This window comes from Acomys russatus, chromosome 3 (genome assembly GCF_903995435.1).
Source record: "Acomys russatus chromosome 3, mAcoRus1.1, whole genome shotgun sequence".
In the NCBI taxonomy this organism is placed as follows: Eukaryota; Metazoa; Chordata; class Mammalia; order Rodentia; family Muridae; genus Acomys; species Acomys russatus.
In genome coordinates this window covers 43,229,341-43,245,161 of record NC_067139.1, presented here as the reverse complement: position 1 = coordinate 43,245,161, position 15,821 = coordinate 43,229,341, and the positions used below count along the sequence as shown (strand labels likewise).

The 15,821-nt window shown below is 46.0% G+C and overlaps 2 protein-coding genes across 11 annotated transcripts in view; one reads left to right on the top strand and one right to left on the bottom strand.

The window, feature by feature from the left end:
• Window positions 1-3,215: 3,215 nt before the first annotated feature.
• Pdhb (pyruvate dehydrogenase E1 subunit beta) lies at window positions 3,216-8,911 on the top strand. The gene is given in 11 exon segments (XM_051139680.1): window positions 3,216-3,329; window positions 3,402-3,455; window positions 4,790-4,897; window positions 4,990-5,052; window positions 5,145-5,180; window positions 5,709-5,918; window positions 5,920-5,995; window positions 6,517-6,627; window positions 6,890-6,981; window positions 8,182-8,323; window positions 8,671-8,911. Coding segments are annotated over 11 exon segments (1,080 nt in total). The 5' UTR covers window positions 3,216-3,287; the 3' UTR covers window positions 8,817-8,911.
• A 1,855-nt stretch (window positions 8,912-10,766) lies between these two features.
• Window positions 10,767-15,821, bottom strand: part of Pxk (PX domain containing serine/threonine kinase like) — a 61,273-nt gene continuing 56,218 nt past the window's right edge. For 2 of the 10 annotated variants that reach the window (XM_051172968.1, XM_051172986.1), the window contains exons 18-20: window positions 15,077-15,109; window positions 12,643-12,675; window positions 11,167-11,312 (exon numbers count right to left, since the gene is read on the bottom strand). In XM_051172968.1, the coding sequence (XP_051028925.1) occupies window positions 15,090-15,109 (20 nt within the window). In that variant the 3' untranslated portion in view covers window positions 11,167-11,312; window positions 12,643-12,675; window positions 15,077-15,089. Of the gene's footprint in view, window positions 11,313-12,642; window positions 12,676-15,076; window positions 15,110-15,821 lie in introns of all 10 variants that reach the window. The other 8 variants (XM_051172995.1, XM_051173018.1, XM_051172976.1 and 5 more) reach the window with 4 other exon arrangements.

Here is a 15,821-nt window from a genome sequence, read left to right as displayed (position 1 = left end):
AAACAGGACCTGATCAGCACCTTGATCTTAGGTTCCCCCCAAAATGTTGTCACCCCAGACAGCAGAAAACAGTCTAGAGAACACATGGTCCTCATTCCTGCCTCATCAACACCTTTTCCTAGCTCCTCACTTTTTGTTTTGTTTTTTGAGACAGGGTTTCTCTGTGTAACAGCCCTGTCTGTCCTGGACTCACTCTGTAGACCAGGCTGGCCTGGGGTTCACAGATATCCACCTGCCTCTGCCTCTCGAATGCTGGGGTTAAACGTCACCACACCCAGCCCTAGCTCCTCATTTTTAATTAAACAAGAAGAAAGGAATGTTAGATTACAGGCAATTCCATTAGCCTACTCTCAGGGACCTAGCAACTGCTATGTCATCACCTGCTGCCATCACCCACCAAAGCCAGGTACACCAGGTGTGTGTTGCTTATAAAAGGACCTGCTCAAGCCAAGCGTGGTGGTGCACACATGTAATCCCAGCACTCTGGAGGCAGCCAGGACTACAAGAGAAACCCTGTCTCGAAAAACCAAAATAAATAAATAATAAATAAAAAATAAATAAATGGACCTGCTCACCACCCTAGCTCTCTCTGTCCTTGGAGTTCCAATGTGTCTGCCTCCACCTCCTCTCTCTCTCTATGCCCTCTCTTTCTGCCCTCAAGGCTCTCTGGCTGCCTCTACCCCTTCCCCAGGTCCTCACTTCTCTCCTCTCCCCCATTAAACCTCTTTTGTACCAGATCTGTTGCATGGTGTCGTTTCCCAGGGTCACGCCTTGCCTCTGGCCTGCCAAAGGTACTTATTATTTCATAACAACCAGCTTCCTCAAGTTTTTGCCACTTTGTCTTGCTGCGTGATACACTGTATCTTTGAACTGTGAGTCAAAATAAACACTCCCTTACCTTGCTTTGGTCAGAGTACTTTATCATCTCAACAGAAAAGCAACAAAGATAACAACAAGAAACAAAAAACTCTTATTCTGGGGACCAGCAATCCCCAATTCTACACCCTAGAGATATTAAAATGTACGGCCACCCACATTTCTATTGCAGTGACTAGATTTATGTCAGCTCTGTACAAGCCTTAATCATCTGAGAGATCTCAATTGAGAAGCTGCCTCCAAACATCCGGCTGTAGGCAAGTCTGTAGAGTACTTTCTTAATTAGCGATTGTGGATGGTGCTATCCCCGGGCTGGTGGTGCTGGGTTCTGTAAGAAAGCAGGCTGAATGCTTGGGGTTGTACTGCTTTTGTCCTATGACCATAAAAGTTCATGAAATGCTTCCACATGGAACCTGAATCTGTGTTCCGAGGCCATGCTCACTCATCTTTGAGTCAGAACAAACTCTCGCTCTCTCTGCATGGAGAGCTTGCTGTGCATCCACATCCACAGCTAGTGGCCCAGATGGATGAAAAGGGAGAGGCAAGGCACGTTCTTTCCCTATCTCCTGGGAAAGAAACACCATGCTTCGGTCCTCAGCCATCATCGGAAATGCAGGCTTGCACACTCTCGTTCTCAGGCCTGCAGACCAGCACTGAGCCAGCACAGTATCAAGGTGTCTGGCTCTTCCACTGGCCTGTAGCTTATAAGTGGCCTCTCAGCCTTCATAATCTTCACACAACTGTATCTGTAGCTACCTCTAAGTTTCTTAACCTGTGCGTATTATTACTGCTTCTCTGGAGACTTCCAGCGAGACAGATGCTTACCTGATAGTTTCTGCACGACCTGTAACTGTTTTCCTACAATGGGACAGGTTTCTCACTCAAAAACATTTCACTTAGTTAACTTAGCATAGTTTGTGATTGGTGGGGGAGACTGTATGTGTGTGTGTTGAGATGAGGTCTTGCTCTGTAGCCTAGGATTCCAGGTTCTCAGTCTCTTGACAGCTGGGATATACATCACCACATCCAGCCTTTAAAGTCACATTAAAATCTAAAACTCATAATAGCAAGAAAACGTGTATTTTGGGTGGACTATGTAACTGCTGTGGAATTTTGTGTGGGCAAGTACTAACAACAAGAAACAAACCCATATAATCACCCACGGTATAGTCATTTCACCTCTGAGTCCAGATAGTTGAAAGAATTAAAACCAAAGTGCTAGAGTGTAGCTCAGTGACAGAGTTCAATCCCCAGCAACACAAACTGAAAGCCGTGCTTCAAGTAGCATTTGTATCCCAGTGTTCACGGCACCGATCACAAAATCCAAATACTCAAAGGGATGAGTAAGGCAAACAAAATGTGCTAGAAACATACAGCAGATAGTATACAGGAATGAAACACAGGCACATGTGACATACCATCATACTGAGGGAATAACTTTTGTTTGTTTGTTGTTTTTGTTATTGTTTTCCGAGACAGGGTTTCTCTGTGTAATAGCCCTGGCTGTCCTGGAAATCTCTTTGTAGACCAGGCTGGCTGGGACTCAGAGATTCGCCTTAGGATTCTGCTTCAGTCTGCCTACCTGCCTATCTGCCATGGGGGCGTGGCCCTGCCCAGGGCTATATAAAAGGACAGTCCTACCTCACCCTTACCTCTTCCTCTTCCTTTCTTTCCCTTCTCTTCCTCTGTCTGTCTGTCTGTCTGTCTCTGCGGTACCCCTCTCTCCTTTCCTTCTCTCCCCATGCTCATTTAATAAACTCCTCTGTAACATAATTATCTGCTGCCTGGTACATTACTATCTTATTTTATATTAAACATAACACCTCTACCTCCAGAGTGCTGGGATTAAAGGCGTGCGCCTCGACGTCCGGCTTGCATATAACACTTTTATCCAGTATCTCAGAGTCCAAGCCAGGCGTGGTAGAGCACGCCTTTAACCCCAGCACTCAGGAGGCAGAGGAAGTGCCAGTAAAGGGGTTGCTTTAAGGTCCCTCCAGCATCGGTCAATCAGGCCGCACTGATTCAGGCCAAGCACGAGGGCAGGCAGCAGTTACGGGTGTGTGCAGGGCGTGCTAGCTGTTTGAGAGGCGGTTAGCCAAGTTATCTCCAGTGCTCCAGGCCAGAGAGGAACTGCAGCTGCTCACCACCGCGGCAGGCCCGTGGCTGGCCAGGTCGGGCTTGCTGACGTCGCAACGGGCCGTTGGCTACGCTCGCAGAGTAGCGGCCCATAGGTAGCCGCCCTACCAAAGCCAAGGGGGCGGGGCCTCTGGAATAGCGCCCTCCTATTGGCTCTCTCAGGAAGGCAGGCCCCGCAGTCTTCAGTCTCTATTGGTTCCACAAAGCGGAGGCTGTGGCTGGGTGTGCGGCGCTTCTGTGTTGTCATTAGGCGACGAGTAGAGGACACGGGCAAGATGGCGGCTGTGGCTGTCCTGTTGCGGGGACCCTTGCGGCAAGTAGGTAGCAGCCCCCGGCGCGCCCTCGGGCGGCCTGTACCTTCTATGAACCTCCTTCTCTCTCCTCGCCAGGTTTCCGGGCTGCTGAAGAGGCGTTTTCACCGCTCGGCGCCCGCAGCGCTGCAGGTAATCTGCCCCCGACGCTGGGCCAGGCCGGGAGGGAGTCCTCTGTCCCGAGAGCTGGCCTGAGAGCCGGGGGTGGCGTCTGCCCCGACGCCGGGTGGCATCGCGGGCCCTGGCGGCGGCCGCGTCCTGCCGAAGATTCGCGCTGCCTTTGTCGCACTGATGGCCAGGCCGGTGGCAGTCTAATAAGCCACCAGCTGCTTCCTTGACTTTTTTTTTTTTTTTTATTCCCAGCCCGAATTGTGGTAAAATATAACTTTAAAACCTTGTGTGCTAAAATGCAGCGTTCATTGGCGTCGAATGAATTCACTGTATATGCTGTTCATTTCCAGAACTTTTTTGGTCATCCGAAATAGGAACTGTTACAGGGTAGTAGCTCACACTACTACAACCGTTGTTATATCCCATACTGTACTTTTCCAGCTCTATGCGTTTGCTTGTTCTAGAATGTTATGTAAGTTGAATTTTTTGCCCACTGGTGTCTGGCTTATTTAACTTGTCACAGTAGCTTTAAAGTTCATCCATGTTGTAGAATACATACATCAGAATTTGGTCCTTTGACAGCTTGAATCATATGCTTTATACGTTTTATTTATACATTCCTTCAAAGACGGGTATTTGGCTCGTTCCCACGTTTTGGATACATACTGAAGTAGCAGCTCCTGCATGGTGGATGTCAAGTGTTGTGCACTAGTGAGTGCTTAATAGTCAGCATCAGACTTCCATGCTAGTTCTCGGCCTCTTTGTACTCCACGGGTAGTGATAAAACAACCCAGCGTGTTTTCTACGAGGAAACTGCCTGTGAGCTGCTTTAGCAGTCCATCAGTTTTCTTGCCTGCCTGTACATCAAGCAGTACGGGTGTTCTGGACGCTTGTCATTAACATCTGGTGAAGGTTATTTGACATAAGTGTTACTTTTTAAGTTCTTGGGATTTTAATTTGTATGATATGCATTTATCTGCTTTGTGGATGTGTGTGAGCATGCGTATGTGCATTTGAGGTCAACTTCCAAAAAATCAGTTTCCTCCATCCACCACGTGGTGATGGCACACACCTTTAATTCCAGCACTCCAGAGGCAGAGGCAGGCGGATCTCTGTGAGTTCAAGGCCAGCCTGGTCTACAAGGCCAGTCCAGGACAGTCAAGGCTACACAGAGAAACCCTGTCTGGAGAAAAAAAAAAAAAGCCATCAGACTTGCTGTCTTGCCTCCTCAGATTCTTGGAACTATTAGCCTAAATGCTAAATTTCTGGGCAGCCTAGGTAAGTATAAAGAAGGGAGCCTCCATAGTATCCTAACTAATCCTGTGGCGTGGTTTCTCTTTATATACCTGTGCCAGCTGACAGTTCGTGAAGCTATTAATCAAGGTATGGATGAAGAACTAGAAAGAGACGAAAAGGTATTTCTGCTTGGGGAAGAAGTTGCCCAGTATGACGGTGCTTACAAGGTAAGTGAAGTAAATAAACTTATGTAAAGTTGAAAAGCATCCATTTACCCTGACAAACACTTGAAAGTCATGGGGTTGAATCTTAATTGTAGGTTAGCAGAGGCTTATGGAAGAAATACGGTGACAAGAGGATCATAGATACTCCCATATCAGAGGTAAGCCTTCCAGACAAGCTTTGAGAGGCTAGTTGAGTAGGCACAGTTTTAATTTCTATGGACTTTTTCTTAGGCTGGTGTTTGCTTTACAGATGGGCTTTGCTGGAATTGCGGTTGGTGCAGCTATGGTATGTAATATTATTTATGAAGTTATCCAAAGAGATTTCCTTTAATATTTTTGTAAATGTTGTTTGCATGGGCATTGTGGTGTTCGCCTTTAATCCTAGCACGCAAGATGGGGGTGGGGGACAGGGGAGGCAGAGGAGAGATGCCTCAGTGGTTAAGAGCACTGGCTGTTCTTCCAGAGGTCCTAATTTCAATTACTAGCAACCACATGGTGGCTCAGAACCATCTAAAATGGGATCTGCCCTCTTCTGTCATGCAGCATACTTGCAAATAGAGTACTCAGAGACATAAATACATAAATCTTTTTAAAAAAAAAAAAAAGAAAAAAAAGAGGCAGGTGGATCTCTGATTTCAGGGCTATCCTGATTCACAAAGTGAGTTCCAGGATAGCCAGGGCCACACAGAGAAGCCCTGTTTCCAAAAACAAAACAAAACAAAAACTATTTATATGTTGAAAGAATGGAGTAGTTATTTACCACTCTTCCTTGTTCTATTTAGTCTTTTTAACGTTGATGTTTTCCACTTGACAGGCTGGACTGCGGCCCATCTGTGAATTTATGACCTTCAATTTCTCTATGCAAGCCATTGACCACGTTATAAACTCAGCAGCCAAGACCTACTACATGTCTGCTGGCTTTCAGCCTGTGCCCATAGTCTTCAGAGGGCCTAACGGAGCCTCAGCAGGTGTAGCTGCTCAGCACTCACAATGCTTTGCTGCGTGGTATGGGCACTGCCCAGGCTTTAAAAGTGGTCAGCCCCTGGAATTCTGAGGATGCAAAAGGACTTATTAAATCAGCCATTCGTGATAATAATCCAGGTCAGCATAGTAACCCTGGGTTTCTTTTGAACATTAAAAAACTGACACGAACTCTCTGCATATAAGGAGCCATCAAGGGCATCTTGGGAGCCTTAGATATAATATAGGTAATGATTTATAGATAATAAAGATAGTAAAAATATGTTTTTTTAGGCCTGGCATGGTGGCTCAAGCCCTTAGTCCCAGCACTCGGAAGCAGAGCCAGGCAGATCACTGTGAGTTCAAGATCATCCTGGCCTGCAAAGCGAGTCCAGGACAGCCAAGAATACACAGAGAAGCCCTGTCTCAGACCCCTACCCCCAAAAAGTGGGGTTTTTTTTCACTCTGGGGGGCTTGTTATTCACTGCATACCCAAACCATAGGTTTGCCCTGTTTGCCCAGAGTGCAGGTGTCAGCATGTGAGCCAGCCTGAAGCTTCTAGATGTGATAGAAGGCAGCTTCTTGCTCCCAGGGTGATTTCAGTGTGTGTGCGTTTGGGCCGCGGGTCTGGCCGCTGTCTGAGAGCTGAAGCTGTCTTGCAGTGGTGATGCTGGAGAACGAACTGATGTATGGCGTAGCATTTGAACTTCCTGCAGAAGCTCAGTCGAAAGACTTCCTGATTCCCATCGGAAAAGCCAAGATCGAAAGGCAAGGTAGGAACACCCTGGTACACGTGAACATTTACTGTAGCCATTTTGTTTGTTTATACAGGTCAGAAGTTACTGCTACGCAGTTTGACTTAAAAAGTTAGGCTTTTCTTAATCCGTCTGGTAGGTTGTATTTTGTGTCCATAAATACAATTTCATTGCATAGCGTAATGAAATAAGCTGAAGGTTTGATAAGATTAAGCTATAGCTGGCTTCAGCGTGCTGCATTAGTTCCTCTGACCTGTAGTCTGTGACCACTTTATTTCAGGAACCCACATCACTGTAGTTGCCCATTCAAGACCAGTGGGCCACTGCCTAGAAGCTGCAGCTGTGTTGTCTAAGGAGGGAATCGAATGTGAGGTAGTGTGCGGGGGGGGGGGGGGGGGCAGGGTTTGAGACCGAAAAATCTCCTTTTAAGACCCAGGGCTGAACTGGGAGTGGTGGTGCATGCCTTTAATCCTAGCACTCAGGGAGGTAAAGGTAGGCAAATCTCTGTGAGTTCAAGGACAGCCTAGTTTACAAAGGGAGTCCAGGACAGCTAGAGCTACACAGAGAAACCCTGTCTCAAAAAACAAAAACGAACACAAGGCCCAAGGCTGGTGAGTCGGCTTAGCAGGGGAAGGTGCTGCCAAACCTGACGGTCGAAGCTTGATCCCTAGGAGCCACTTAGTAGTTGGGGAACCAACTACTGCTGAATTCTACATGTACGGCACAGCAAGCTTCTACGTGGTATTGTGTGCATGCATGCATGTTCTCTCTCTCTCTCTCTCTCTCTCTCTCTCTCTCTCTCTCTCTCTCTCTCTCTCCAGAAGCTGTGAATGCATGCAGGCAAAGCACTGTATACATAATAATAAATAAATCTTAAAACAACAACAGAACAAGCCAACTGTGACAGCCTTAGCTTGCTACCCCAGCACTGGGGACATAGTGCTAGGAGGATTCCTTGGGCTTGGTAACCTGGCCAGGCAGTCCAACCAGCCAGTTAGCTCCAGATTCAGTGATACCATTTCTTTAAAAAAAAAAAAAAAAAAGGCAGAAAGCAATTGAGGAAGAAACCTGAGGTCATCGCTGATTCTTCACATATGTGCACATACAAGCACACACCCAAGATCCAGCCTGGGAGCTGGACTTCAGAAGTAACTGACTAATTGGGTGTCATGGTATAGGGACCCGTGCGCATTGCCACTTGGCTATTTATTTTGGTAAGAGGGATGTTGAAGCCAAGAGGGTGAGTGAATCCTGTAGGTAAGGAATCTTTCTGGGCTGGGATCTTTACTTACAAATTCTCATTTTACTTTTTGCTTGTTTGAGACACGGTCTCACTGTGTAGCCCACACTGTCTGCAAACTTGGGTCATCCTGCCTCAGCCTCCCAAGTGGTGAGGTTACAGGCTCGCTCTGGTTTTCCTTTTAGTCTCCATGTTTGTGCACCTATTGAAAGGCAGATTCAGTTTTCTCAGATCCAGAGATTAACAAAAAAAAAGAAGTGGTGTTTGGGGGGGGGTCACAGCTGTATTTGTCTCTCAGATTCTATAAAGCCTATTTCTTGCGTTGTCTTTAGGTAATAAATCTGCGTACCATCAGGCCAATGGACATTGAAACTATAGAAGCCAGTGTCATGAAGACAAACCATCTCATAACTGTGGAAGGAGGCTGGCCACAATTTGGAGTAGGAGCTGAGATTTGTGCCAGAATCATGGAAGGTATTTAAGAAAAACAAAAACAAAAACAAAAACTTGGTTCTAGATGCAGTCAGACTGTAGTGAACACTGGGAAGAGAGCTAAAGCTTCAACTTGTCAGTTAGGGTTTCTGTCCTTAGGGTAAGTGTTGTAAAAGTGTTGGTTTTTCCAGACAGGGTTTCTCTTCCTAGCCTTGACTGTCCCGGACTCACTTTGTAGACCAGGCTGGCCTTGAGCTCACAGTGATCCACGTGCCTCTGCCTCCTGAGTGTTGGGATTAAAGGCGTGCACCACCACGCCCGGCTAGTACTTTCTTTTCTCTTCCTGAATCCCAAGTCTGCCTCTCAGGCGAGCCTCCTTTCTTCCCTAGGCCCTGCATTCAATTTCCTTGATGCTCCTGCTGTTCGTGTCACTGGGGCTGATGTCCCGATGCCTTATGCAAAGATCCTAGAAGACAGCGCCATACCTCAGGTCAAAGACATCATATTTGCAGTAAAGAAGACTCTGAATGTCTAATTTGGACTTTGAATGTCAAGTCATTGAAATTTATTTAAAATACTTGTTGATACTTGTTGGGACTTTACCTGATGTGTACTGCAAGACTTAACCAGTCATAAAGTTAGTGTAAAGCAGCAGCAGGTGTCTCTGTAAGGTAAGAAGTTTAAATGTGTTTCTGAGGGGAATACTCTCCACTCCCCGCCCTAGATGCTGTGCTTTCTTTGTCTGTTACTGTTGTCTAAATCTTTAAATAAGATTAATATGAAAATGTGCCCTCTTTCACTAGAAGGGCCAAGATAAGAACGCCAGAGTCCTGATATACCCCAGAAGATAACTTATATGTCTAAAAAGTATATTATCTACATTTGATGTTAATGTGTTTTGATAAGGAATAAAGGGGATTCCTACCTATGAGTAATTGTATTTCTATTCATAAAATAATGTGTGGAAGTCTTGGAGTATTATTACTGTCAAGCTGGACAGTGGTGGTGTACCCTCTTAATCCCAGCACTCCAGGAGGCAAAGGTGGATATCTGAGTTTGAGGCCAGCCTGGTCTACACAGATTTCCAGGACAGCCAAAGCCAGAGAAACCTTATCTTGAAAACTCAAAAAAAGAAACAAATTGGAGAGACTTTGACTGTGTTCCTAGCTGGGCCAGAACTATCTGTAGACTCGGATCTCACAGATGCCCAAGATACCACGCCTGGCCCTGATTGAAGCTTTTTATTTCCAGGGCCATGTGCCTGTTAGCCAAGTGCTCTACTACTCAACTACATCCCCAGACCCTACTATTTGCTTTTATTCATATACTTGAAACTATGCAGAACTGAAAGCAGAAGCACTCAGGCCCAGATTTCTACCAGGGGCTGCCCACTAGTCACATTTCGTGAATCCACAGCGTCTTTTTGAGGCAGGGTCTTATGCAGCCCAAATTGGCCTCAAACTAATTATGGAGTAGACAATGCTACAGACATCATGCTGGAGACAGACCCAGGGCTTCCTCAGTGCTAGACAAGCACTCTGCCAGCCCTGTCTGTAGACTCGTCACCCCTAATTCTAACAGGGTTATTTTTAAAATGGAAGGAGACTTTATACCAGGCATTCCTCCACATTGCCAAAACCAGACATTCTGTTTATATGAGTCTCTTCAGAACTTGATGGCAAAGAGTAGTTTAAACAAGTCATGGAAGCATACATAAGGAGACAGGGTAGAGGGAGGAAATTTGAGCATACTTTGACTACAATTTGCTCTCATCTGAAATACCTAGCAAAGTCACAACATACTTTCTTGACATGATTTATTTTAATAAAAAATACAGCTGAACATGTATCACATTACATGAAACTATACACAATGACATTCTTTCTGCATAGTAACCAACACTGATGTATTTGAATTTTAAAATGGATTTCTTATAATCCTTTAAAGTGCAATTTATTTAAAGTTTTAAGCAAATCATAGGATAAAGGATTACTAGTAACTAAGTAACATCAAAAAGGTGCTGAAGCTGAATAAATGAAATCAGAAGAGATTGCTATAGATGCTGATGCACCTGCACTGCTGGCCCTCCCTCTCCCCCAAACGACGCAGTTGCTGAGGATGAAGACAATCCTCTAACTGGCAAGGGCTCTCTCCATGGTTTATGTTGTTCCAGTACAATGTAGCTGAGGACTGTGAATCCAGAGTGGCAGCCAGCACAGTAAGATCCCACTGAACCTGAGGCTGAGGAACACTCTATGTCCTGCGTGAGGGAGTGAGAGCTGCTCCTCTGCCTCAGCAGGTCACTGCTACGATGACAAGTGTTAGCATGGGAGAAGGAAGGAAGGACGGCACAAATGGGAACTACCTAAGAAATAACCAAACTATGCTTCGGAGGAAATGAGCTATGAGAATACTTCAGATAGAGTAGGAGGGATAGTAACAAAGGTCATTCGCTGCTGTGACAAAATACTGTCATTGCTTTGTTTTGTTTTGTTTTTTTATCATTTTTCCTTTAGCTGGTGAAAGTAATGACTCCCTTATATGCTGCTGCCCCTAAAGGAAGCCCATTAGAGTCACAAAGGAACAAAACACTCATTAAGGCAGCAATGAGGCTGGCCCCACTTTATTCTACTTGGGGAGCATTTCCCTCTTGAAAAGCCTCTTAACTGGCATGTGTCTGCAAGACTGGCTGTGCTGGCTCTGCAAGGACTCACACAGGAAGGGACTTGAGGGAGGCTGTGCAAGGACTCACCTAGGAAGAGGGGCTACAGGTGGGAGTGCCACAGAAGAGCCTGCCCTCCCAGTGTAAACAAGAAGCATCAGCCAATCTTAGGAGCACTGTGATCACAAGTTTTGGCTTTCCTCAAAGTTCCCTTTTGGAAATTCTGGATAGAGCTGAGCAAGGCCCCACGGCTCTCCCCGTTCACAGCCTGGGGCAGGAGCGGAGCAGGTGTCTCTGTGCCTGTTGGCAAGGGACCTGCTGGTGGAGGCAGAGGTGGTGGAGGAGGTGGAGGCAATGCAGAAGACAGCCCTGCAGAGGAAAGGGGAGAGGGTCAGTGTTCCATGCTGCGGCTGTTCAGGCCACAGCAGAGTGCAATCTGGGGAGACTAAATGTTCTCAGAGGGGCCAAGAACCCAGTATTCAAGATGTCCTCAAACACTGATTAAACATAAGAATTAGAAGCAACGAAGGGGCTTAAAGGTTATTTCCTTTAAATGACAGTCATGTGAGAATCGAATCGAATCAAGTATCGGAGGTTATGTGAAACCACAGTGACATCTCTCCCTGGAGTAGCTCTGACTATTTCCAGATGTATAGCTTAGGTTCAGGTCAGATCTGCTTACTGAGCTCACATTTCTACATGCAGAGTTGGCCCACAGGGATGGACAATCTGTTTCTTCACGAAATACTTAAAGGATGTGGTTGGCTAGAGTAAGCCAGCAGACCCCAGGGGTCCTGTCACTACCTCCCCAGCTTTGTGGTTTTACATATCATTTCATTCATTCTGGGTGTTAGGAATCCAACCTCAGGTGCTCGTGCATGGCAAGCATTTTATAGCCAAGCAATCTGGCAGCACCACACAACTGCATCTTCACTTGAAAAGCAGAGTGTAAGTGGTAAAGAGCCCATGGTTAAGTATATGGAGAGTAAGTCACTACATGGAAAGTAGCAGAGACAACCTGATGACAAAAGCAGGAGTGACACCTGTTAGAGTGACAAGCCACTCAGGATCCTCCACAAGGAGCCAGCGCTAGCTACGTTACTCACTCCAGCGCGCGCTGGAGCATTCCTTTTCACTATAGCCTAACCCAAGAACGGAGTGAGTGAGTATATATGTCTCTTGTGTGTGTGCTGAAGCATCAGGGATCCTGGACAAGGAGGGAAACTGGGTATCTAAAACATCTCTCAGCTTCCAGGTACCTGTATACTACAGTGACCTTCTTAGATGTTGCCAATCAAGGCTTAGGAGCCCCTTTACTTGCTGAGCCATCTGGTCAGTCCCCAGATTTCATTTTGTTGTTGCTGTTGTTTTTAACTTGGCCAACTGTTCTCTCCAAAGTAACGTACAGAAACATCACTGCTGTAATAGACTTCAGCCTGTGGCTGTTACGCACACTGTGGCTCTCTCAGACCCTACTTATATGTGTTAACTCTACCCTCTACCACTCCCTGGGATACTCTGCAAAGTGATTCCCACTCTGCTGTGAGCTGCAGGAATAACAGGTAAGATACTTTGTCCACTAAATGTGGATGAAAAAAATGAATGGTTCAAAGTCACCAAGAAAACAGTTAAGTAAATATGTCCTCACTAAGCACCAACAAGAAATGGCTGGAATCCTTGATTCACAAAAACCACTTACCTTCCTTTATATCTTTACCTCAACCTAAGGCAGCTGAAATGAAAGAATCACACAAATGCATCTCATGCTCTGCAGTCGTGGCATTCTCAAATAATGCAACAACAATACAGATAAAGGTTAAGTACAGACAAACGGACACAACAGTCTACATCGGTTTCACTCAACAATGAATGGAAGTGAGTTAGGCTTTATGTTAGGGTAGATTGTGGAAGACATCCTGGCTCTCTGGGGGCTATAAAGGACTTTACCACACGGTGACTCCTGGGGTGAAAAGCCCAGATGGATTGAGAGCATTTGGGTAATAATAGTGAGATGCTGAGGTGGGGGAGGTCTCTCTTGAAGCTCTTGGGACTGAGTCTCTTGACAGCATGCGGTACCAAGGCTGCCATGAAGGCCACTAATACCCCAAACACCAGGTACTATCCTAATGGCCAGAGAAGGGCAGTAGAAATGTATTGTGATGCTCTGGACCAGGAGCTGTAGGTTCCTCCCTCCCAGCTTTGTGCTCAGACCCCTGGTTGAAGAATCACTGCAGGGTTAAGAGTCAGAAGACATGCTTGGGCTGCAGCAGCACTGGGGACCCTGCATGCCGGAAACTGGCCATCCCAAGACTGGCTGCCCTCCAGTCCAGGGTTCAGGAAGCTGGCTAGAGACATGCCCAGGGGCTTGAATTCCTGGGTGAGGGTGGTGATCTTGACATACCACAGCTTGGCTTCACAGAGAATCAACCTTTGAGTCTGGCCTCACAACCTTACATGCTCTACCAGAGTCTGGGAGTTGGGGTGGGCTCAGTAAAAAGGGTCTTTATTTTTTAAGTGGAGGCCAAAACTGTCGCTTAAACTCAAGAGGTTGTGGTATCAATATACCATCTAACATACTATGCCTGTATAGTGAAGGGAAGGGTCCTGATGCCTGCTCACAGGGACTGGCCTAGCCTGTGCCTGTGTAACAAACAGAAGAGGGGACTGTGTAAGAAAGGGAGCTACTCATTCCAGTGTGGAAGAGTGAACATCTGATGCCTGCCCACAGGGAGTTGGGCCAACCAGTCCCAAAGGGCCAGATGTTCCATGAAGCACGATTTCCTCATTAGGCCTGTCAGAATTATAGCAGGACTTGGTGTGTACATTAAGGCAAAGAAGGGTAGACTCCAGCCTCTAGGGGACACTACAAGTTGAGGGGAGGCCCTAAGAACTAGAAGGGCAAAGCTGCGAGAGGCAGGAACACACTGGGAGCTCAGTCTCTGAGGATAAGCTCCGTCTATTCATTGTCTTTGGCATTTTAAGTCATTTAGCTTCTAAAGGTTAGTGAGTATAAGATCAAAGCATTAGCAACACTGTCTGGAAAGAAAAAGGGGAAGGGACAGAGAACAAAGAAGCTGACAATTTGCCCTATGAAAAACCTGAAACTGCCTGATGCATGTGCTATCTCTGTGCCTGAACGCTAATTATCCGAGGAAAGACCAGACAAAGTCCATGTTGAGTGGCAGTTACATGAGGTCACAGCTAGGGTGGGGGATGCTCCTACAGGTCGGGCAAGGTAGCACACATCTTTAATCCCTGTCTGAAAACAATAACAACAAAGTGCACCTGCAATGACAACCAGGTCAATCCCAAATTCTCCTAGCTCATGTTCTCTTGGACAAAAATCCCAATACTAGCTGACCTAACTTTCCCAGAAGTCCCTCCACCAGACCCAACAGGGATGTGGCAGTCAGCCAAGGGCCAGAAAGAGGATGCACCCTGGTACACAAAGAAAAATTATGCAGTTTAGATCTTTAGAGGGTTGCTATGCCAGGCACATCTGTACACTCTTATAGAAACGACATTTGGAGTCACCTAGTCTTAAGCCAAGTTTAGTAGTTTCTCCAGGTTTCTATAGCTCTGGATGGGTAGGAAAGCTGGCCACTAGACCATACCTGACCCAGAAGACAGAAGTCACACCGATTCACAGCAGTCCTCAGCTTTTTGGGCACCTTTGCCTTGGTCTTAGTTAGATGAAGCATGTATCACAAAGAACTTTTTTTTTTTTTTGGTCAATATTACAAAGCTAGGAAGTTATGCTGATAACCCAACTGCCTAATACTATGTCTTCCTTCTTAGTAACTAGGAACCAATATTTCAGTAGCACGACTTTGAGAGTAATAATTTCTAAATTTGCACTCAGATGCCATTGAGATGCAATTAGAGTCACATTTATAAGCTAAAATTGGAGTGAAAATGAAGATTTTAGAGGTTCATGAAGGAAATGAAATGAATACAGATGAAGTGACTTGGGGCCTTTTAAAGATGCTGTGTTTCACTGAAATGTTCCAGAAAGGGAGTGCTCTCTTCTGCCTCCAGGTCTGTTCATCAGTGACACAAATGCATTGGGTCCAATCTCACACACAGAAACACAGCATCTTTAAAGCTGGGTAAGTCAGGACAGCTTACGTTACCGAAAATTCACGTTCAAAGTGGTGCATGCTCTACTGAAGTCAGGAAAGAGAGAGAGAGAGAGAGAGAGAGAGAGGGGGGGGGGGAGAGAGAGAGAGAGAGAGAGGGAGGGGGAGAGAGAGAGAGATAAATGGGGGAGACATTATTATTATTCAGAGTTTAATGTCATTTAATCAAATAGTTAACAGTAAAGTGTTAGTCCGAGATGCATGTTAAGTATTCTCAGCTAAGCATGGTGGTGCACGCCTTTTATCCCACCACCTGGGGAAGCAGAGGGCAGATCTCTGTGAGTTCAAGGCCAGCCTGGTCTACAGAGAGAGTCCAGGACAGCCAGGACTCTGAAACAGAGAAAGCCTGTCTTGAAAAACCAGGAGGTACAAAGTATTTTCACTGCAAAACTAGGGTACAGTTAGCCACAAAATGCCTTGGTTTACAGACACAAACATGAATCTTTCAGGGTACAGCAAATGAACAACTCACTTTCTTCACACTTTTATAAGCCAGTTAGGTGCTTTGGGGGTGGGTAGGTGGAGACAGGGTTTCTTTGTGTAGCCTTGGCTGTCCTGGAACTCATTCTGTAGACCAGACTGGCATTGAACTCACAGAATCTACCTGTCTCCTGAGTGCTGGGAATAAAAGTGTGCACCACCACTCAGCTAGATGCTATTTTTACTTAGTTATAAGCACAGAAATTTCTGTGAGGTCAAAAAAGGGAAAACTACTGCTTTACCAAAGTCTGATGATAAT